The 21,124-nt window shown below is 36.5% G+C and overlaps 1 protein-coding gene across 2 annotated transcripts in view; it reads right to left on the bottom strand.

Moving 5' to 3' along the window:
* Positions 1 to 21,124, bottom strand: part of LOC121375253 (rho guanine nucleotide exchange factor 17-like) — a 131,599-nt gene that overhangs the window by 8,142 nt on the left and 102,333 nt on the right. The window contains exons 7-16 of one of the 2 annotated variants that reach the window (XM_041502589.1): positions 20,547 to 20,597; positions 18,956 to 19,059; positions 17,613 to 17,701; positions 17,274 to 17,386; positions 14,977 to 15,092; positions 12,993 to 13,084; positions 12,398 to 12,471; positions 7,290 to 7,495; positions 5,975 to 6,168; positions 5,319 to 5,460 (exon numbers count right to left, since the gene is read on the bottom strand). In XM_041502589.1, coding sequence (XP_041358523.1) covers positions 5,319 to 5,460; positions 5,975 to 6,168; positions 7,290 to 7,495; positions 12,398 to 12,471; positions 12,993 to 13,084; positions 14,977 to 15,092; positions 17,274 to 17,386; positions 17,613 to 17,701; positions 18,956 to 19,059; positions 20,547 to 20,597 — 1,181 coding nt within the window. Of the gene's footprint in view, positions 1 to 5,318; positions 5,461 to 5,974; positions 6,169 to 7,289; positions 7,496 to 12,397; positions 12,472 to 12,992; positions 13,085 to 14,976; positions 15,093 to 17,273; positions 17,387 to 17,612; positions 17,702 to 18,955; positions 19,060 to 20,534; positions 20,598 to 21,124 lie in introns of both variants that reach the window. The other variant, XM_041502588.1, reaches the window with a different exon arrangement.

A 21,124-nucleotide genomic window follows, 5' to 3' on the forward strand; every position in this document is an offset into this window, starting at 1 on the left:
CAATCCTGTGACCCTTGACAGCTCAGACAAGCATTCTACCATTGACCTGCAACCTGGCCTCAACTCGGGTTAAGAACCTGACTACAGATACACACAATTAATAGTTTATCAGGAAAGGAATACTAGAACACATGGCATTTGAGACTAAACACAATTCACTACTGGGGTAGTTATGCCTGTATACAGAGATGTAATGAGGGACTGAATGTCAGGACTTAGCAACTGAATGTCAGTAACACAGTTAACTTCCTGATACTATGGTGGAGGGTTCTGATAGCAATCAATAGTCAATATTTACTATTTATATTACAGTTACTATTTATGTGTTCCTTTACCTCATTCCGTCAGTATAATTTTCTGTTATTCAAGCATACTCAGCAACAGTAAATATTCATTTTTAACTAACATTCAGTTAAAAGTAAATTTATCATACTTTTGACATCTTTTATTTCAGTCAAACCACTGTGAGTCTGCTATTTACTGTTTGTGTCTCATATTACAGGTAAACGTGTCCCAGTCATCTTCAGTTCCAAACTACTATAGTGTGAGTCTACTAATTACTGTGTCTCTCATATTACAGGAAAATGTGTCCCAGCCATCTTCAGTTCCAAACTACTTTAGTGTGAGTCTACTAATTACTGTCTGTGTCTCATATTACAGGTAAACGCGTACCAGCCATCTTCAGTTCCAAACTACTATAGTGTGAGTCTGCTAATTACTGTCTGTACGTGTCTCATATTACAGGTAACCCGCGTACCAGCCATCTTCAGTTCCAAACTACTATAGCGTGAGTCTACTAATTACTGTCTGTGTCTCATATTACAGGTAACCTGCGTACCATCTTCAGTTCCAAACTATTACAGTGCGAGTCTACTAATTACTGTCTGTGTCTCATATTACATGCAACCCGCGTACCAGCCATCTTCAGTTCCAAACTACTATAGCGTGAGTCTACTAATTACTGTCTGTGTCTCATATTACAGGTAACCTGCGTACCATCTTCAGTTCCAAACTATTACAGTGCGAGTCTACTAATTACTGTCTGTGTCTCATATTACATGCAACCCGCGTACCAGCCATCTTCAGTTCCAAACTATTACAGTGTGAGTCTGCTAATTACTGTCTGTGTCTCATATTACAGGTAAACGCATACCAGCCATCTTCAGTTCCAAAGTACTATAGTGTGAGTCTACTAATTACTGCCTGTGTCTCATATTACATGTAAACGCTTAACAGCCATCTTCAGTTCCAAACTACTATAGTGTGAGTCTACTAATTACTGTCTGTGTCTAATATAACAGGTAACCCGCATACCAGCCATCTTCAGTTCCAAACTATTACAGTGTGAGTCTACTAATTACTGTCTGTGTCTCATATTACAGGTAAACGCGTACCAGCCATCTTCAGTTCCAAACTACTATAGTGTGAGTCTACTAATTACTGTCTGTGTCTCATATTACAGGTAAACGCGTACCAGCCATCTTCAGTTCCAAACTACTACAGTGTGAGTCTACTAATTACTGTCTGTGTCTCATATTACAGGTAAACGCGTACCAGCCATCTTCAGTTCCAAACTACTATAGTGTGAGTCTACTAATTACTGTCTGTGTCTCATATTACAGGTAAATGTGTACCAGCCATCTTCAGTTCCAAACTACTACAGTGTGAGTCTACTAATTATTGTCTGTGTCTCATATTACATGTAACCCGCATACTAGCCATCTTCAGTTCCAAACTACTACAGTGTGAGTCTACTAATTACTGTCTGTGTCTCATATTACAGGTAACCTGCGTACCATCTTCAGTTGCAAACTATTACAGTGCAAGTCTACTAATTACTGTCTGTGTCTCATATTACATGTAACCCGCGTACCAGCCATCTTCAGTTCCAAACTATTACAGTGTGAGTCTGCTAATTACTGTCTGTGTCTCATATTACAGGTAAACACGTACCAGCCATCTTCAGTTCCAAACTACTATAGTGTGAGTCTACTAATTACTGTCTGTGTCTCATATTACAGGTAAATGTGTACCAGCCATCTTCAGTTCCAAACTACTATAGTGTGAGTCTACTAATTACTGTCTGTGTCTCATATTACAGGTAACCCGCGTACCAGCCATCTTCAGTTCCAAACTACTATAGTGTGAGTCTACTAATTACTGTCTGTGTCTCATATTACAGGTAAATGTGTACCAGCCATCTTCAGTTCCAAACTACTACAGTGTGAGTCTACTAATTATTGTCTGTGTCTCATATTACATGTAACCCGCATACTAGCCATCTTCAGTTCCAAACTACTACAGTGTGAGTCTACTAATTACTGTCTGTGTCTCATATTACAGGTAACCTGCGTACCATCTTCAGTTGCAAACTATTACAGTGCAAGTCTACTAATTACTGTCTGTGTCTCATATTACATGTAACCCGCGTACCAGCCATCTTCAGTTCCAAACTATTACAGTGTGAGTCTGCTAATTACTGTCTGTGTCTCATATTACAGGTAAACACGTACCAGCCATCTTCAGTTCCAAACTACTATAGTGTGAGTCTACTAATTACTGTCTGTGTCTCATATTACAGGTAAATGTGTACCAGCCATCTTCAGTTCCAAACTACTATAGTGTGAGTCTACTAATTACTGTCTGTGTCTCATATTACAGGTAACCCGCGTACCAGCCATCTTCAGTTCCAAACTATTACAGTGTGAGTCTACTAATTACTGTCTGTGTCTCATATTACAGGTAAACGCGTACCAGCCATATTCAGTTCCAAATTACTACAGTGTGAGTCTACTAATTACTGTCTGTGTCTCATATTACATGTAACCCGCGTACCAGCCATATTCAGTTCCAAACTACTACAGTGTGAGTCTACTAAAAATTGTCTGTGTCTCATATATTACATGTAACCCGCGTACCAGCCATCTTCAGTTCCAAACTACTACAGTGTGAGTCTACTAATTACTGTCTGTGTCTCATATTACAGGTAACCCGCGTACCATCTTCAGTTAGAAACTATTACAGTGCGAGTCTACTAATTACTGTCTGTGTCTCATATTACATGTAAACGCTTAACAGCCATCTTCAGTTCCAAACTACTACAGTGTGAGTCTACTAATTACTGTCTGTGTCTCATATTACAGGTAAACGCGTACCAGCCATCTTCAGTTCCAAACTACTACAGTGTGAGTCTACTAATTACTGTCTGTGTCTCATATTACAGGTAAACGCGTACCAACCATCTTCAGTTCCAAACTACTATAGTGTGAGTCTACTAATACTGTCTGTGTCTCATATTACATGTAACCCGCGTACCAGCCATCTTCAGTTCCAAACTACTACAGTGTGAGTCTACTAATTATTGTCTGTGTCTCATATTACATGTAACCCGCGTACCAGCCATCTTCAGTTCCAAACTACTACAGTGTGAGTCTACTAATTACTGTCTGTGTCTCATATTACATGTAACCCGCGTACCAGCCATCTTCAGTTCCAAACTACTACAGTGTGAGTCTACTAATTACTGTCTGTGTCTCATATTACATGTAACCCGCGTACCAGCCATCTTCAGTTCCAAACTACTACAGTGTGAGTCTACTAATTACTGTCTGTGTCTCATATTACATGTAACCCGCGTACCAGCCATCTTCAGTTCCAAACTACTACAGTGTGAGTCTACTAATTACTGTCTGTGTCTCATATTACATGTAAACGCTTACCAGCCATCTTCAGTTCCAAACTACTATAGCGTGAGTCTACTAATTACTGTCTGTGTCTCATATTACAGGTAACCTGCGTACCATCTTCAGTTGCAAACTATTACAGTGCAAGTCTACTAATTACTGTCTGTGTCTCATATTACATGTAACCCGCGTACCAGCCATCTTCAGTTCCAAACTATTACAGTGTGAGTCTGCTAATTACTGTCTGTGTCTCATATTACAGGTAAACGCATACCAGCCATCTTCAGTTCCAAACTACTATAGTGTGAGTCTACTAATTACTGTCTGTGTCTCATATTACAGGTAAATGTGTACCAGCCATCTTCAGTTCCAAACTACTATAGTGTGAGTCTACTAATTACTGTCTGTGTCTCATATTACAGGTAACCCGCGTACCAGCCATCTTCAGTTCCAAACTATTACAGTGTGAGTCTACTAATTACTGTCTGTGTCTCATATTACAGGTATACGCGTACCAGCCATCTTCAGTTCCAAACTACTATAGTGTGAGTCTACTAATTACTGTCTGTGTCTCATATTATAGGTAAACGCGTACCAGCCATCTTCAGTTCCAAACTATTACAGTGTGAGTCTACTAATTACTGTCTGTGTCTCATATTACAGGTAAACATGTTCCAGCCATCTTCAGTTCCAAACTACTATAGTGTGAGTCTACTAATTACTGTCTGTGTCTCATATTACATGTAAACGCTTAACAGCCATCTTCAGTTCCAAACTACTATAGTGTGAGTCTACTAATTACTGTCTGTGTCTCATATTACATGTAAACGCTTAACAGCCATCTTCAGTTCCAAACTACTACAGTGTGAGTCTACTAATTATTGTCTGTGTCTCATATTACAGGTAAACGCGTACCAGCCATCTTCAGTTCCAAACTACTACAGTGTGAGTCTACTAATTACTGTCTGTGTCTCATATTACAGGTAAACGCGTACCAGCCATCTTCAGTTCCAAACTACTATAGTGTGAGTCTACTAATTACTGTCTGTGTCTCATATTACAGGTAAATGTGTACCAGCCATCTTCAGTTCCAAACTACTACAGTGTGAGTCTACTAATTATTGTCTGTGTCTCATATTACATGTAACCCGCATACTAGCCATCTTCAGTTCCAAACTACTACAGTGTGAGTCTACTAATTACTGTCTGTGTCTCATATTACATGTAACCCGCATACCAACCATCTTCAGTTCCAAACTATTACAGTGTGAGTCTGCTAATTACTGTCTGTGTCTCATATTACAGGTAACCGCGTACCAGCCATCTTCAGTTCCAAACTACTATAGTGTGAGTCTACTAATACTGTCTGTGTCTCATATTACAGGTAACCCGCGTACCAGCCATCTTCAGTTCCAAACTACTACAGTATGAGTCTACTAATTATTGTCTGTGTCTCATATTACAGGTAAACGCTTACCAGCCATATTCAGTTCCAAACTACTATAGTGCGAGTCTACTAATACTGTCTGTGTCTCATATTACAGGTAAACGTGTACCAACCATCTTCAGTTCCAAACTACTATATTGTGAGTCTACTAATTACTGTTTTGTCTCATATTACAGGTAAACGTGTACCAGCCATCTTCAGTTCCGAGCCACATGGTGCTTTTCTGGGCGTCCTGCACCCAGCTTCCAGTGGTTGAGATCGGGTCGGGGGTACTCCGTGTGAGAGGGGACACTGCCGGTCGTTTTGTAATATCATCATCTGAGGGAACATCTGTAATCCAGACAACACATTAGAACTCATATTTCACTCTAATCCTAGCAGAGATGTGATACACACTTAAAAACTTAAGAACTTACATCATATCATAATGGTAATTTTTTTAGAATTTCAGGAAGGATGGAAATGTTTTATTTAACTATGCACTCTATACATTTTATTTATGGTTATATGGCACCGGACATATTATGGTTAAGGACCACATAAATATTAAGAGAGGAAACCGGCTGTCACCACTTCATGGGCTACTCTTTTCGATTAGCAGCAAGGGATCTTTATATGCACCATCCCACAGACAGGCTAGTACATACATGGGCTGGAATGACAAATAGCCTAATAGGCCCACTGACGGGGTTCTATCCCAGACCGACCATGCATCAAGCAAGTGCTTTACCACTGGGCTACATCCCGCCCACCAGAATTTCAGATTCAGATATTGTGAAAACTATTATAAATGAAAAACCCAGTTAACATAATACAAAGTGAAGTACTGCTGAATGTTTGTCACCTTCCACGTAGAGCTCCTGTGTGCGCGCATTGAAAGACATGGGTTCGTCGTCACTCGACTCCGAGTCCGACTGGTAGCCGTCCTCGTTCAGGGTGTCCTCATCCTCCTCGGCCTTCTCGATGTTAATACGGGGACCCTCGCAGGGCGAAGAGTTGCACTCGTGCTTCTTTTGACGTAATTTTGTACTGCTTTTTCTGAAATTAAACACCAATAATCAACATCTATACCACTGGTTTGTGTGTTTAAATTATTTTTCACAAGAAATTTTTTACTACTTTTTTAATCAAATTAAACACCAAGGTAAATTAAACATCTACATCATGAGCTCATGTAGCCAGGAGTGGGTGTGGGGCACCACTTTCCCACACCACATAACATGTTATATTTGCCTGTTGCCCCATAAGGCAAAACACGACTCACAGACAGTGTTGGTGGTCCCCAATGTGGCTGGCTCTCCCTCCCAGTGTAAAATCCTGGCTACATCAATGGCAAGACTGGTTCATGAATTTAAATTTGTAGTGCTTTTAATACAACAGTATAATAAACATTTACATAAATTTCCTTGTGGGTAGACTTCTACATATGACATACCTCAAATATTTGTACTCTAGTTATGAAATAAATAAATGAAGATAATAAAAAGCCTGTTGTACAGGCGCATATCAAGGATTTTTAATTGGGATGGGGACTGTAATTAATGTACTTTTGGTTGTGGTGATAAACAGGATTCCTCATCCTAAACAAATGTAAAATCAATGACGACTAAAATATTGGTGGGGTGAGTGGTCTAGACCACCACCCAAATCAGCACCCGCTATTCCCACAAAGAAGCATACCCAGCAGAAGCAGATCTATTTGACTGATGGCACCACAACCAAACTAGACCTGAGACAACTAATAACATGTATTTAAATATCAACTAGCACAAACTCATTAATTGGTTTTGAACTTCTGTTAAAAAGTAAAATTAACTTCAATTATCTTTCTTTTTTTTATATAGAAATCGCCAAATTAATTTTTTTCTAGGTAAATCAATATGAAAATACCCCAACTGCAAATCTCATTAAACAACAAATATTTATTATGAAATAAAATCACCACATTTAAGTTTATTTTGTATTTGGAGATGAAAATTAACACACACTGGGCAAAAAATGGAAAATGAAAAGAAACCACCACCCCTCTACACCTAAAGTCAACCAGTAATGCTGTACTTACGACAATTACTATCAATGGCAAACACCATTCAGTAAATAACATTAACCTGCTGGAGATTAATAATTTGTGACAGACATAATGCGGCAAGCAGTCCTACCTTCTGAATGCCCCACTGTAAGCAGGAACAGCACAGATACAGAGAATGCGAGCATTGCATCCTGGGACGGGTGTATTGAGGGTGACTATTGGCTCGGGCTGAAGACTCAGCAAGCACATGTGACCCACGTAGCCGTCAGAGTTACACACCCACACATCGCGAAACCCGTTAGCATTGAGCCCATCTATGGGAGCGGCACAGGAAAACTGCAATGATAACAAGCCCACAGTGTTTTACTATCTCCCTGTTAGAAGTAGCATGCAGCAGCAGTCACGGCAAACATACACCAACAGCAATAGAAATTAAAATTTCAAATAACTGGTGCTATTCAAATGTTTTTGCTTGGGTATTGTACATCATCCAAGAAGGAATACAAAGGGAGACAACAAGCATGCTAACTATTTTTGTTTTTCAATATGAAGGTTGCAAATTCAACTTATGGTGAGACAACAAACAAAACACAAAACGATAAAACCATTAGCCAGGGTTTTTGCCAGAATTTTTTTTGGGATATCGCGCTATGGAATTGAATGCAGTCAAGTGGGTATGATGTGTTCATCAATGTTTTTAATAAGCAAATACAAAAACAAACTGAATCAGAATAGTTTTTGAAGAAGATACAACCACCTAGTACTGGGATTGTGCTTATAAAACTATCAGAGTCCAGATTCAATCATTAATGGACAAACACCGTGGTATGTGTTTTCCTGTCTGTGGGAAAGTGCATATAAAAGATCCCTTGCTGCATTAGAAAAAAATGTTGCGGGTTTCCTCTGATGACAACGAGTCAGAATTACCAAATGTTTGACATCCAATAGCGGATGATTAATTAATTGATGTACTCCAGTGGTGTCGTTAAACAAAACAAACTTCTTCAATCATTAATGATGTCACACGCATACAGTTTGTATGATGTTGTCACTCTATTAGTCTTGAGTCTAGACTCTAAAAGTTTTATAAGCACCAGGCCTGAACTCGATTCAAACAAATACACTTTCACAGATAGAACACAATAGAACATTCTTCAAAAAAATCCATAATTTGGTTGATAGTTTAAAAACCTAGTGACATGATTGACTTTATTTATCCAAGTCAAAAGACGGCACATTTATAGTATACTACTAAAAAGAATTTAAGGGTCAAAAATTTATAACCAAATAAGTTTCAGAGTGTATTAGATTGATGATGTAAACTACACCAAATTTTTTATTTATTGTTCCATATTTACAAAAACCCACAAATAAACGTCACTGTATACAAGAAAGTCACATGACATGCTGTCAAAGTTGAAGGTTGTCAAACATGGATTTTACACATTAGAACATTCGTTTAATAGTGTGTGAATCCACCCCTGGCGCGAATACACTCGACACATCGTTGCCTCATGCTGTTGATCAGACGTCTGAAGAACTCTTGGGGAATGGCCTGCCACTCTGTCATAAGAAGTTGACCCAGATCACGAAGGTTGGCCGGAGGGGCATGGTTATCCCGAACTCTCCTGCCCAATTCGTCCCAGGCGTTCTCTATTGGGGCCAAGTCAGGCGAATATGCTGGCCAATCCATCCTGGCGATACCTTGTTGTCTGAGAAAGTCCGTTACCACCCTGGCGCGGTGGGGTCTGGCATTGTCATCCTGCAGAACTGCCCCGCCGCCAATCTGCTGAAGGCCTGGGAGAACCAACGGCCGGATAATCTCATTCAGATAGCGGATTCCATTCAGATTGCCATCCACCACATAGAGGGGGGTCCTGTGGTGGATAGAGATGCCGCCCCACACCATGATGCTGCCACCACCGAACCGGTGACGTTGTCTAACGTTAACGTCAGCGAAGCACTCCCCAGGACGTCTGTAAACACAAACCCAACCGTCGTTGAACTGGAGACTAAACCTGGACTCATCAGTGAACATCACTCGACCCCACTGAACACGTTGCCACCGCAGATGAAGCGTGCACCAGTGACGTCTGGCCGTTCTGTGACGTGGTAGGAGTGGTGGTCGAACAGCCTGGCGACGGCAGCGTAGATTATTGGCTCTCAGACGATTGCGTATGGTTTGATCACACACTCGAGTTCCAGTCGCAGTCCGCAGATTGTCACGTAATCGGCGTGCAGTGGTTGTGCGTTGACGTAGAGCCATATTGGTGATGTAGCGGTCCTTTCTATTTGTAGTGCTTCGGGGTCTTCCCGAACGTGGACGATTTCGAACAGAATTCGTTGCTTGGTACCATTGCCACAGTCGGCCAATGACACTCTGACTGACACCAAGTCTCAGAGCAACATTTCGTTGCGTATTGCCATCCTGAAGCCAAGCAATAGCCCTTCCTCGATCTTCGATAGTCAGTTGAAGTCGTACCATTGTCGAATTTGGAGTGTGCACCGTACACGAACGCAAGCTCCAATTATACGGAAATTCAGCATTGGGAACATGGAATACATGTGCAAAGCGTGCAAATGAAGCGCTTTGTGAAAAAGCAAGTTATGGGCACTTAGCAGACCTTTCACTTTCGCCCTAATTTATGTGCAAATGTAAGCATATTTTCGCCATTAGAACTAGTCGACAGTGTCAATGACAGTGGATTTTAATTCATTTATGGGTTGCTTAGACCCACTTTCGTCAAAATGGAACAATACCATGCGTGACATTATGGTCTTGCTAATATAATTGACATTCAGAAAATAATGTCGAAAATATCGTCTAACCCTTAAATTCTTTTGAGTAGTTATGTACTTGAATTACCCAAAACTAGATGTTGTGAATGCAATACATTAACAATGAATGAGTGCTTTTGATGTTTAGTGCATCTAGTACATATTTAACCATATGTCCGATGCCATATAACCATAATTAAAATGTTGTGTGTCATTAAATAAAACATATTTTCCTTCCTTCTGGAAGATATTTAGTACGTACTATAATTATTCTGTTAACATAAATATCAAATTTAATATTCCCGGCATATGTTTTTCCAAATACCTTTTTATTTTAGTATGATCATATTACGAGAAATAATAATTTTCAAAATGGAAAGTATTTCCTTAATTTAATTTATAAATCTATAAATCACTTAAAACATGTTACAGATTTAATATATAACACTGTGTATTGATGTAACAGGTACTAAATTAGTAAACATGCAATAATAATATAAGCAATAATCTAAATTTAAAAAATGAAGGTCATTATTATGACAGTTGCCATCATGCTGGCAATAGATTTTAACATACAGTAAACACAGAAGGACAAAAATGCATCAGGTATATTTGCCTCACTTAGAACAGTCAGAAATAAGCAAACAAAAAACGAAACAACACAAAAACAAGAAATATCAAGCCATAAAGAAAACCAATTTAAAAAAGTAAAATGTAAATATAAAATATTTTCCACAACTTTGGAAAATACTTAATTCTGATTGGCCAGTTACCTTAAATCATAGGTGATCAATCATGGAGAACACCCTAACATTTAATTAGGCTGCTTTACTCGCGTATGAATACAATGCGGTATTTACAAAGATGTCAGCCAAACAAAGGGGTGCCTTTGACATCCGTATGCTTCAGGAAGTTTTTGATATAAATCCAGACTGGTTTGAAGAAGAAATGTATGTACAGTTGCCAGAACAAGAAAAGAATGAAAATAAGTACACAAATTGCAGTTTTAACAAGAAGAAATAGAAAAATAGCTGTGTAATACTCTAGCCTAGTTATAGCAGACGATTGAATTTTATTTGGGAGGGATAGGGGGGTGATTTATTAAATTTCAAACAAACATGTTATTTATTCTTGTTTATGGAATTTCCTTTACATATGTTAATAAAATAGATAAGATTAAATATTTGTACCAAGTTCTACGGTCGTATGTAGAACACCACTAAATGTTACATTTAAAACCTCACGCTGACCTGTTCGGTATTAAATGACATTTTGCAGTGTTAAATCTATGATAACCTACCTCGAATATGAAATCAGAGTAATTAATAATTTCAAAAAATTAGTAACTGAAAATAACTTTTTACAAAAGACTATTAAAGTATGTAGGCCTTCAAAGATAAAAGATATATGAAATAAATTACAAAGAATACAGTGGGGGATTCGAATCTGAAACATTGTTGATAAATAATAAAAAATGATTGACAAAGATTATTATCATATAAACAGAAAGTTTCCGTGGTTATAGGACTTACTGGATTCCGATTAAAAATCATTTAAAAACGTAATGCTATTCTTAGATCCTTTGCAGAAAATTACATCATTTCAGAAGGTGTCCAGATCAGGATAAGGACAAATATATATTTAAACGTATTTTGAACTACCTATATTTTTGTTTTTTTGTTTTTTTGTTTTTTTAGGAATTCACTGATATTTAAACATTAGTGAGTTTAGTACAAAATCTCATCTCTAGGCTTCATAATTTTATATAATTTGTGCCTTATAGATCCACAAAAATGCTATTAATTTATTTAAATACACACATATATTTGAACTTTTCTTTTCTGTTTCTTTCTTAGTTTATGGAAAAAACTACAGTAAAACATGTTTTAAAAATTGTCTTTCATGTTTCCTGTTGTCAAACATTTTTAAAAGACCAATATAAATGCTAAACATTTAATATGTATTTGAATAATTTTCATCTTTTTTTCAACACAAATGTGACAGACTGATGGTATGTAGAATTAAAGAATCCCCAACTCGCTATTTGGCAATGCTATTTATCTTGCACTCGTGAATTGTTGTTGTCCTTACCGAGCCTGGCCAAAGACTCGGGAAGGACAACACCAATTCACGAGTGCAAGATAAACGGTATAGCCGAGTAGTGAGTTGGATATTCTGTTTATTACCCATTTTCAATATTTATTATTTTATGGAAGATTTTCGAATAATACTGTTGTTGAAAATAAGTTTGCAAGCTGAGAACAAGAGACAGCGTTGCGTCATAGCAGTGATGTACGTATCGCTGATGACGTAAGTTAGTTGTTGACAGGACTTATGGCATTAAAACGTATGGTGGAAGAATTTGTTTTCTTTTCCTATGAAAAGATCACTTTTCTTTCTGCACATCTCTCTGCCCATATGGGTAATAAAATAAAGTGCTAACTAGCACACATAACCCACCTGCATGCCAGCTCGAGTCTTTGTGATTTGTAGTGGCTGGAGAAATTCAGGAGCCCTTTTGTCGGAGAGAAGGGCTAACAAAACAAAAAAAGTGAATATATGAATAATACATAAAATCATATCAAGCCCTTTTTCCAACATTATTATTCTCTATCATTTAAGTTGATTAATTATGCAATGGTGGTGGTGTATTGTAATCAGAGTACAGTCTGGCATGTATTTAAAGGGACAGCACGGGACGAAGTAAAATGTCTGGTTGTAAGGTGTCCCCAGTCTCTACTTATATTTAAAAAGGAACTGTGCAAAATGTCCTGTTTTGAATAAATTCCAGTTTTCAGACGGTCTGGTTTCGAGGTGTATCAAAAGCATAAACCAAAAGATCAGGATCAAAATATATCCTTGCAAATATAAACGGTATATATCCACATATTCAGTGTTTTACTGGAATTTATTTATTAAGACAAGCATACAAAAGTTTCAATTTCTAACAAACATTTGATTTTCAAGTTTTAAATAAATTAATAAACATTCTTTTCTTTTAAGAAAAAGCTTTGTGAATAATACATATGAATAAAGTGAAAAAAGCCATTCTTACCAAGTTTCTGCTTTGCATCATAAAACAAACATTCCCATGATGATTTCTTGTCAGCTGAAGGGAATGCTATCACAAGGTGCAAAATGCCTTCCCTGAAAATAGCAATAAAAAGGTAAAATCCTTGTTACGGGTTTCATCTGTGATAATATCTATTAAATGTCTCAAAATACAAACTAGAAAATAATGGAAGTCAGAGTAACTTTGTTTGTTTTAATGTGAAAATGTTTTAATATACAAAAATGGATATTCTAAACAATAAAAATGTCAGTAACTTTTAACTTAAATTATCAAAAACAGCTCTATTAGTGAAAAATATGTCATAGTGTTAATAACTAGGGTCTATCATTTTAATGTAACCATTAAATACAGTGTTCAAAATTAGCACTTGTCCGTTTGTCCTGACAAGTGACAATCTGCTCGGACAAACAAAATGTTCCCTGGTTGTTGTCCAGTGGACAAGTGAAAATGTTCAATGAAGTTTCACTTTAAGCAATGAAAAACATCATCATTGTACTTGAATACAACAAACTATTTATTTGGACAAGCGAAAATGTTCTATGAAGTTTCATTTTGAGTAATGAAAAACATCGTCCTTGTACTTGAATACAACAAACTATTTATTTGGACAAGTGAAAATGTTCAATGAAGTTTCACTTTAAGCAATGAAAAACATCGTCCTTGTACTTGAATACAACAAACTATATATTTGGACAAGTGAAAATGTTCTATGAAGTTTATAGTCCTTGTACTTGAATACAACAAACTATTTATTTGGACAAGTGAAAATGTTCTATGAAGTTTCATTTTGAGCAATGAAAAACATCGTCCTTGTACTTGAATAAAACAAACTATATATTTGGACAAGTGAAAATGTTCTATGAAGTTTCATTTTGAGCAATGAAAAACATCGTCCTTGTACTTGAATACAACAAACTATTTATTTGGACAAGTGAAAATGTTCAATGAAGTTTATAGTCCTTGTACTTGAATACAACAAACTATTTATTTGGACAAGTGAAAATGTTCAATGAAGTTTCATTTTGAGCAATGAAAAACATCGTCCCTGTACTTGAATAAAACAAACTATATATTTGGACAAGTGAAAATGTTCTATGAAGTTTTATTTTGAGCAATGAAAAACATCGTCCTTGTACTTGAATAAAACAAACTATTTATTTGGACAAGTGAAAATGTTCAATGAAGTTTATAGTCCTTGTACTTGAATACAACAAACTATTTATTTGGACAAGTGAAAATGTTCAATGAAGTTTCATTTTGAGCAATGAAAAACATCGTCCTTGTACTTGAATAAAACAAACTATATATTTGGACAAGTGAAAATGTTCAATGAAGTTTCATTTTGAGCAATGAAAAACATCGTCCTTGTACTTGAATACAACAAACTATTTATTTGGACAAGTGAAAATGTTCTATGAAGTTTAATTCTGAGCAATGAAAAACATCGTCCTTGTACTTGAATACAACAAACTATTTATTTGGACAAGTGAAAATGTTCAATGAAGTTTCATTTTGAGCAATGAAAAACATCGTCCTTGTACTTGAATACAACAAACTATTTATTTGGACAAGTGAAAATGTTGGTGGACAAGTCGATTGCTAGATGTTTTTGTCCAGTGGACTAGTGAAAAATTTTGCTTATTTCTATCACTGAAATAGAATACCATTTTTGATAAATCAGGGACATGGTACTTAGCTAAAAATAAAAGCTGAGATGATTTTTAAAAAGTTGAAATCTGCCCAGTAATTAATAACGGTAAAATTCCAATCCAATCTGAACCATACTCAATTAAAGGTCAGATAAGGAACGAAAAGCAGAAGAAGAAAGGTCAGATGAAATCCAATCTACTTTTCAAAAACTATTCTAAGCCAAACAAATGTTGAAATTTGATTAAAAGTTGAAAGACCACATCCCTGTAAACTTATTTTTTTACTGTCATGATAGAAGTGAACAATGAAATCTTACTGAGTTGTAACAAGAAGTTCCATCTTGTTCGAGTCTGGTAAGGAACTGCGGGTAGAGCACTCGGCCAACTGTTTGTTCAACATGGACGTCATCTCTTTAATCACATCCTCTAAATTCTGCAATCAACAACAGCTCAGGTTACAAGCAAAATAACGAACATTGTCAAATGCTAATAGCCATCACTAATCGTCACTTGGAAAAACCAACAACTAGGCAAAAAATACATATATACATTATATTTTTGCAAATACGTGTAACAGGTAACAACGTCAAAAAAACTAAATCTCTGTCTATAAAAATACAGCATCAATGACATGTCAAGATAAGTTGTAGGTTTTCATGTGTGAAAGAAATAAGGGATTACACAAATATACTGTTAAAAAAAGTAGGGGATATTCCATTTCAAATATCAATAATTATAGAATGAATTGAGATATAAAACTCAAAATAAGTGCACAATGTTCTCACTCAAAAAAGCATAAAAAAATGCACCGATTATTTTGATCATGAAGCATGTGACATGACATTGCATGTGCGAAGGGTGTGATTAGAAACTGAACACTTAGTTTGTGTGTACGTTGTGTGCACACTGTGACAAAATTATTTTTTGTTTTTACTGGAATACTAAATAATAACCTTGCCGTCACATTCTGAATAACATTGTGTAATTTTTCAATACAGTGTCTCCAATGTCAGAACGTCTCAGAGCTGTAGGTATGCTCCAAGTTGGCATTACCCAGCAAATTGTGGCCCGTAGACATAATGTGTCACAATAAGTCATTGTGGGCCCGATATCAACAAACTAGAAATGTAGATGATCGTCCCTGTTCAGGATGGCCAAGGGCCACAACTCCGGTTTAGGACCACTTCATTAGGACTTACATGTTGAGGAATCGAGGTCAATCAGCCAATCAAATTGCAAGAGAACTCTGTGTTATAACTGGCGTTATAGTGTCTGGTCAGACTATTCATAACAGACTGCATAGAAGTAACATCCATGCATGTCGACCCTACGTTACCCCACATTTGACTGCGAGACATATCAGACGTCAGTGATGTACACATCTTAGACATTGGGCTAACAGGCTTCCATGATCAACAACAGTGTGCCTGGCGACGTCCCAATGAATGCTACGCCAACATCAACATTCGTCCTCATGACTCATTTGGAGGAGGGTCCATTATGGTGTGGGGTGGCATCACCATGACTGCCAGAACCCAGCTGCATATTGCTCATGGGAGGGTAACTGGGCAGTACTACTGTGACAACATCCTCGCTCACACTGATCATTGTACCCTTTGCACATAAGGCTGAACACCATTTTGTTTTTCAGGTCGACAATGCCTGTGCTCACTGTAGTCTACTGGTCAGTGCATACCTGCAGCAACAGAACATCACCACACTACCATGGACAGCCCTAAGCCCAGAAACATCATCCGACGACGTTTCCAAGAATGTCAGGCAACCAATTTGCCTGAATTAGGCTCTGCTCTCCAAGAGGAATGGGACAGGATCCCCCAAAATGTTACCGGACGTTTAATCAGGAGCATGCCATGTCAGATTCGTGCTTGCTTGGTGAACCATGGAGGTTTTACCCATTACTAGTGCAAATATTGAAAACGTCAAATTGACAAGCACCACCCCTGTTTCCTATCTGGGTCTCCTCCAATCTAAGATCATTAATTAACCAATGAAATTTATTTATATTTTGCATCATATTGCTGTAAGTTTGAAAGTACCATTAGGCCCTACACATACACATGTATACACAGTAGACACATGGTCAATGTTCCTCAATATTGGACTACCCATTGTATACAGCATTTTTTTGTTATTAATATACTAATTACAGAGTGGACTATAGTATAACTGATGAACCTTTATGGTGAGGAATTGTTTTATTTCTTTTCTCTGCTGGTATCATACGCTGCTACTGACTACGAACTACAATGCATGACACAATATTGTGGCAATAAACATTAAGTGCCAAGCTATGCTCTGAAAGCAGTGTCCATGTTAGGAGACAAATTTCCTTTGCCAAGTGGTAAATAACATGGCATAATAGCTTTCTTCAAAATGAAGCAATATCATTGGTTGGGAGACACACAATATTTGGGGTCATTGGTAAGGACCTTACAACATACGATGTGTGAGATTTTGAAGTTTCAAACTGAAATCCAGCCTTTGATTGCAAAGAGGTATGGGGGAATATATCACATGCCTGCTAAATGCGGGATATAAAAAGGGACATAAAAATTGTCTTTGTCTATGTATTTGCAAAGTATATGAATGTGACCTGGTGTTGACAAGACAGTCTGCTAGCGAGTTCACTCAGCTGTGACAGTATTGCCAGGTCATCTTCCACCTGGTCATGGTCAATTGTTGGTCTCCGGGTTAAAGAGCCCTGGGCTGCAAGATACAAAAATTGTTTCAATTACTTTCAATCATCACAAAATATAAAAAAGAGCACAAAAGGGAAAACAATAATATATAAATACATTTCATTCAGTGTTTAATGTTAATGTTATTAATGTTCTTTATTATGTACATTACCAACACATCAATGTATTTTCAATGTTTACCTGATCACTAAAAGAAACTGACCTATATTTGATTTATTATCTGTCTCACTTACTTTTAACAATTTCGATATCGTCGAGTCCCACTCTGAGCCAGACTTTATGTTTCATGTTCTCCGTGAAGTCTTGGCCCATGGGAGTTTTCCTGTAACAAACCAGCATACATGTATTAATTGATCAATGTTTAATAATATGACAGTAAACTCTAGAGATCTGAATGATTATAATAGTAACACTTAGCCCATCCTTTATTTCTTTTACTCTGATAATGATGATAACTAGTTTAACGTGCCCATATACCACTAGGGTTTCGAACACGCCCATCCCGAGTCCGACCTCCGATAAGATCGGTGGCCTGACTCGGGATGGAAGGGGTGGGAGGGTTGAAACTGGGAAGAATTTTGAAAATAGCAATTAGTAAAGAAGTTAATAGATAAAAAAATAAAATAAAAAAAGGTTACAAGCCAAAAATAAAAAAGAATTGACTGCTCGGCCGAATATTTATATAATTTGGAGCATTTTAGAAGGACAGTCCAAAATTAAATAAGAGAAAGAAGAGAGGATCGGACTATTTAATACTATTTTTTTAAAAAGAAGTAATTTCGACATAAAATTTTGAACGCAGATCTAAAAGTTTAAAGTCCGATCGATATGTCCACGCAAGTGGCCTCGTTAAGGCCATTTGGGTGCACAGCACAGCATCTTGGCTGTAGCCGCGTCGCCATACGCAACCGTGAACCGATGTACGCGACGCAGTACTCTAACAGAGATCCATAACTAGCATGAAATAACGTCCAACTTCATCGCTGGTCAAGTTTTTCCTTTTACTCTGAGGTTCACCTTTACCCATGCTTATGAACTTTAAATTCCAGACTCATGACTTTAGCAATATCTTCAGTCTTTAACTATATACTATTTGTATGAGCGAGACTTTATTATGAACACTTTGAGTCTTGACTTCAGAATGTTCTAATTGTCTTTATGTCACACTCCACATTCCAGGGGTTTGCTCAGTGACAGCTGCCTGTTTACCATGGCCACCCATTGAATACAGCTGCTGTATTCCAGCTGATACTCGGTTAGTTCAGTCAGACTAATTCACAGAGTGTTTGATGGTTACTCTGTCATGGTCACTACTGATGTGTGAATAACACTTGCAACCAGTTAAAATTTGATAAAATAAAAAGGGAAGCATAAGCATAAGCCTACATCCAAGGTGAAAGTAGAAATAAACTCAAAAGACTGAGTCATGAGAGTAAAACTAGAAGATTACAGAATAAATTAGTGGTAGTTTAGGCTGGTTGATACTGGGTTTGTGTCCTGGTACAAGTTCTCACACAGAATAACTTTTAATAGCGATGTAAAGCTACTATAGAGATTTTTTTAAATGTTTACTTACAGAATGATGGAAACTTTCCGTGTGACCGGTCCACTTTTTCTCTTGATGCTGCTGATGATAATGAGGTCAGAGAAAAACCAGATACAACATTGGTCCTTTTTGTTCTGTAGAGGAAAAACATTCACAGAATTATACAACATTGATACTGTGTTCTGTGGACAAAAATATATTGATAAACTTATACAACAATGGTACTTTGTGGCCTGTGCAAGAAAATAAATTAATAGACTCCTATTACCCATATTAAATGCTCAAACAAAATATTACCTACATTAATGGCTCAAACAAAATTCTACCAACAATTCATTTTTCAGTCATGTTTCAACGAAAATTATCCTTGATTATTTTTCTTCAACTGCATTTAGGTGGTTGTTTTAAATTAGCATTTAGGTATGTGCATTAAAAACATTTATTATATCAAAAAAAATTCAAAGACATTGTCACCTACAGTTGTGTGTTACTAAGATTTAGCTAGAGGATGGTAACAACTTTCATATATCCCTGTTATACAACAGGTGGATACTGTACATAAAGTGTAGAAATATGTCTGAACAGAAAGAACACTTGTTACTAGTGATCAGAGGCCATTACAAATGTACCAAACATGTAATGACTGTTATACTCGATTTCCAGTGTTAGAATAACTGTATCAAGGGATCGATGGATAGATAAATCGATAGATAGATTGATGGATGGATGGATGGATAGATGGATGGATTCATGCATACAAAAAACAAATCCATCCATGTGCAGAACGTGCATAAATATTGATGTAGTGTATGTTATTTGCATAATGTATATTATTTATAGTTCACAAATCACATGTGACACAGTTATTTGCACAATGTATATGTAACATTATTTACAGTACACAAATCACGTGACATACAGTTTGTGCCATGCAGTTTCCAGTATATTGTCATGCAGTTAATCAATGTATTATACAAAGATAGATGCTCAGCCTCAAACTGTGAATCAGAAATGAATTTTCTGTAACTGTATTATAATTATGTTCATCGAAATCATAATTATGTCATTGAACTATATCCTTTGTAACTTCTGTCTATAATTATGTTCATCGAAATCATAATTATGTCATTGAACTATATCCTTTGTAACTTCTGTCTATAATTATGTTAATCTAAATCATAATTATGTAATGGAAGTATATCCTTTGTAACTTCTCTCTATAATTATGTTAAGGAATATTTCTTATTGGTACTGCTTTGTATAAAATTCTATGTTTATTTATTAGCTTCAACTGGATTTAAATTTGGTTCTTTCACTTAGTTTTTATTTACAGATGATGTCAGTATTGAGATGGTGAAATGCTAAGGTACATATTTCAATAGAAAACATTTATAGAAATATTTTTGTAAAATACAAAATAAAAAGCCCCCTCACCCTACTTCCATTTTGGAAAAGGTCTAAATGTAAGATTATACAGACCACATTGTGAAGACACTGCAATCTGAAAGCCACAAATTTTGCAAGTGCAATAAGTCATGCCAGCTTGAGGCATGTAGGCAACATGACGAAGAAGGAACGTTGATGCTTAGAATGAAAAATGATAACTTACAATGCCACTCACCAAGATTTGAACCATGTCATGTCGCAGGTATGACCTGTCTGGAACTGCAAGCTGAAAACAAGTTAATAAAAATATCAGACAAGTAAACAGCAATATACAAAGATAGTTGAAGACAAAACTAATTTAGTAAAAGATACAGTACTAGTAATTTGTAATATATAAAAATAAAATACCAATAAAAGTAAACTGCTATACACAAAGGTAGTTGAAAATAAAACTAATTTAGTAAGAGATACAGTAGCAGTAATTTGTAATATACAAAAACAAAATAAAGTAAATCATAATATAAAGTAAAACTTTTGACAACTACATACCAGTAAATGTAGTAATACATTGGAATGTTTTAATTTTAACTATAACTACAAATGATCAAGACAGACATATGGAAAACAGTTTTCAAATCAGACTATGCTAGATCTAATTTCTGCCTTGTGCAATCAAAATAAAAACTGAAATGGAAACTCAAACAAATGTTCTCTTGCTTTATTAATGTACGGAAACACAGACATAAATCAACCAAATAATCAATACTGAAAATAAGGATGAGGTTTTTAATAAAAGACTGATTTATTGGTTAC

This window comes from Gigantopelta aegis, chromosome 6, assembly GCF_016097555.1.
Source record: "Gigantopelta aegis isolate Gae_Host chromosome 6, Gae_host_genome, whole genome shotgun sequence".
Taxonomy (NCBI): domain Eukaryota; kingdom Metazoa; phylum Mollusca; class Gastropoda; order Neomphalida; family Peltospiridae; genus Gigantopelta; species Gigantopelta aegis.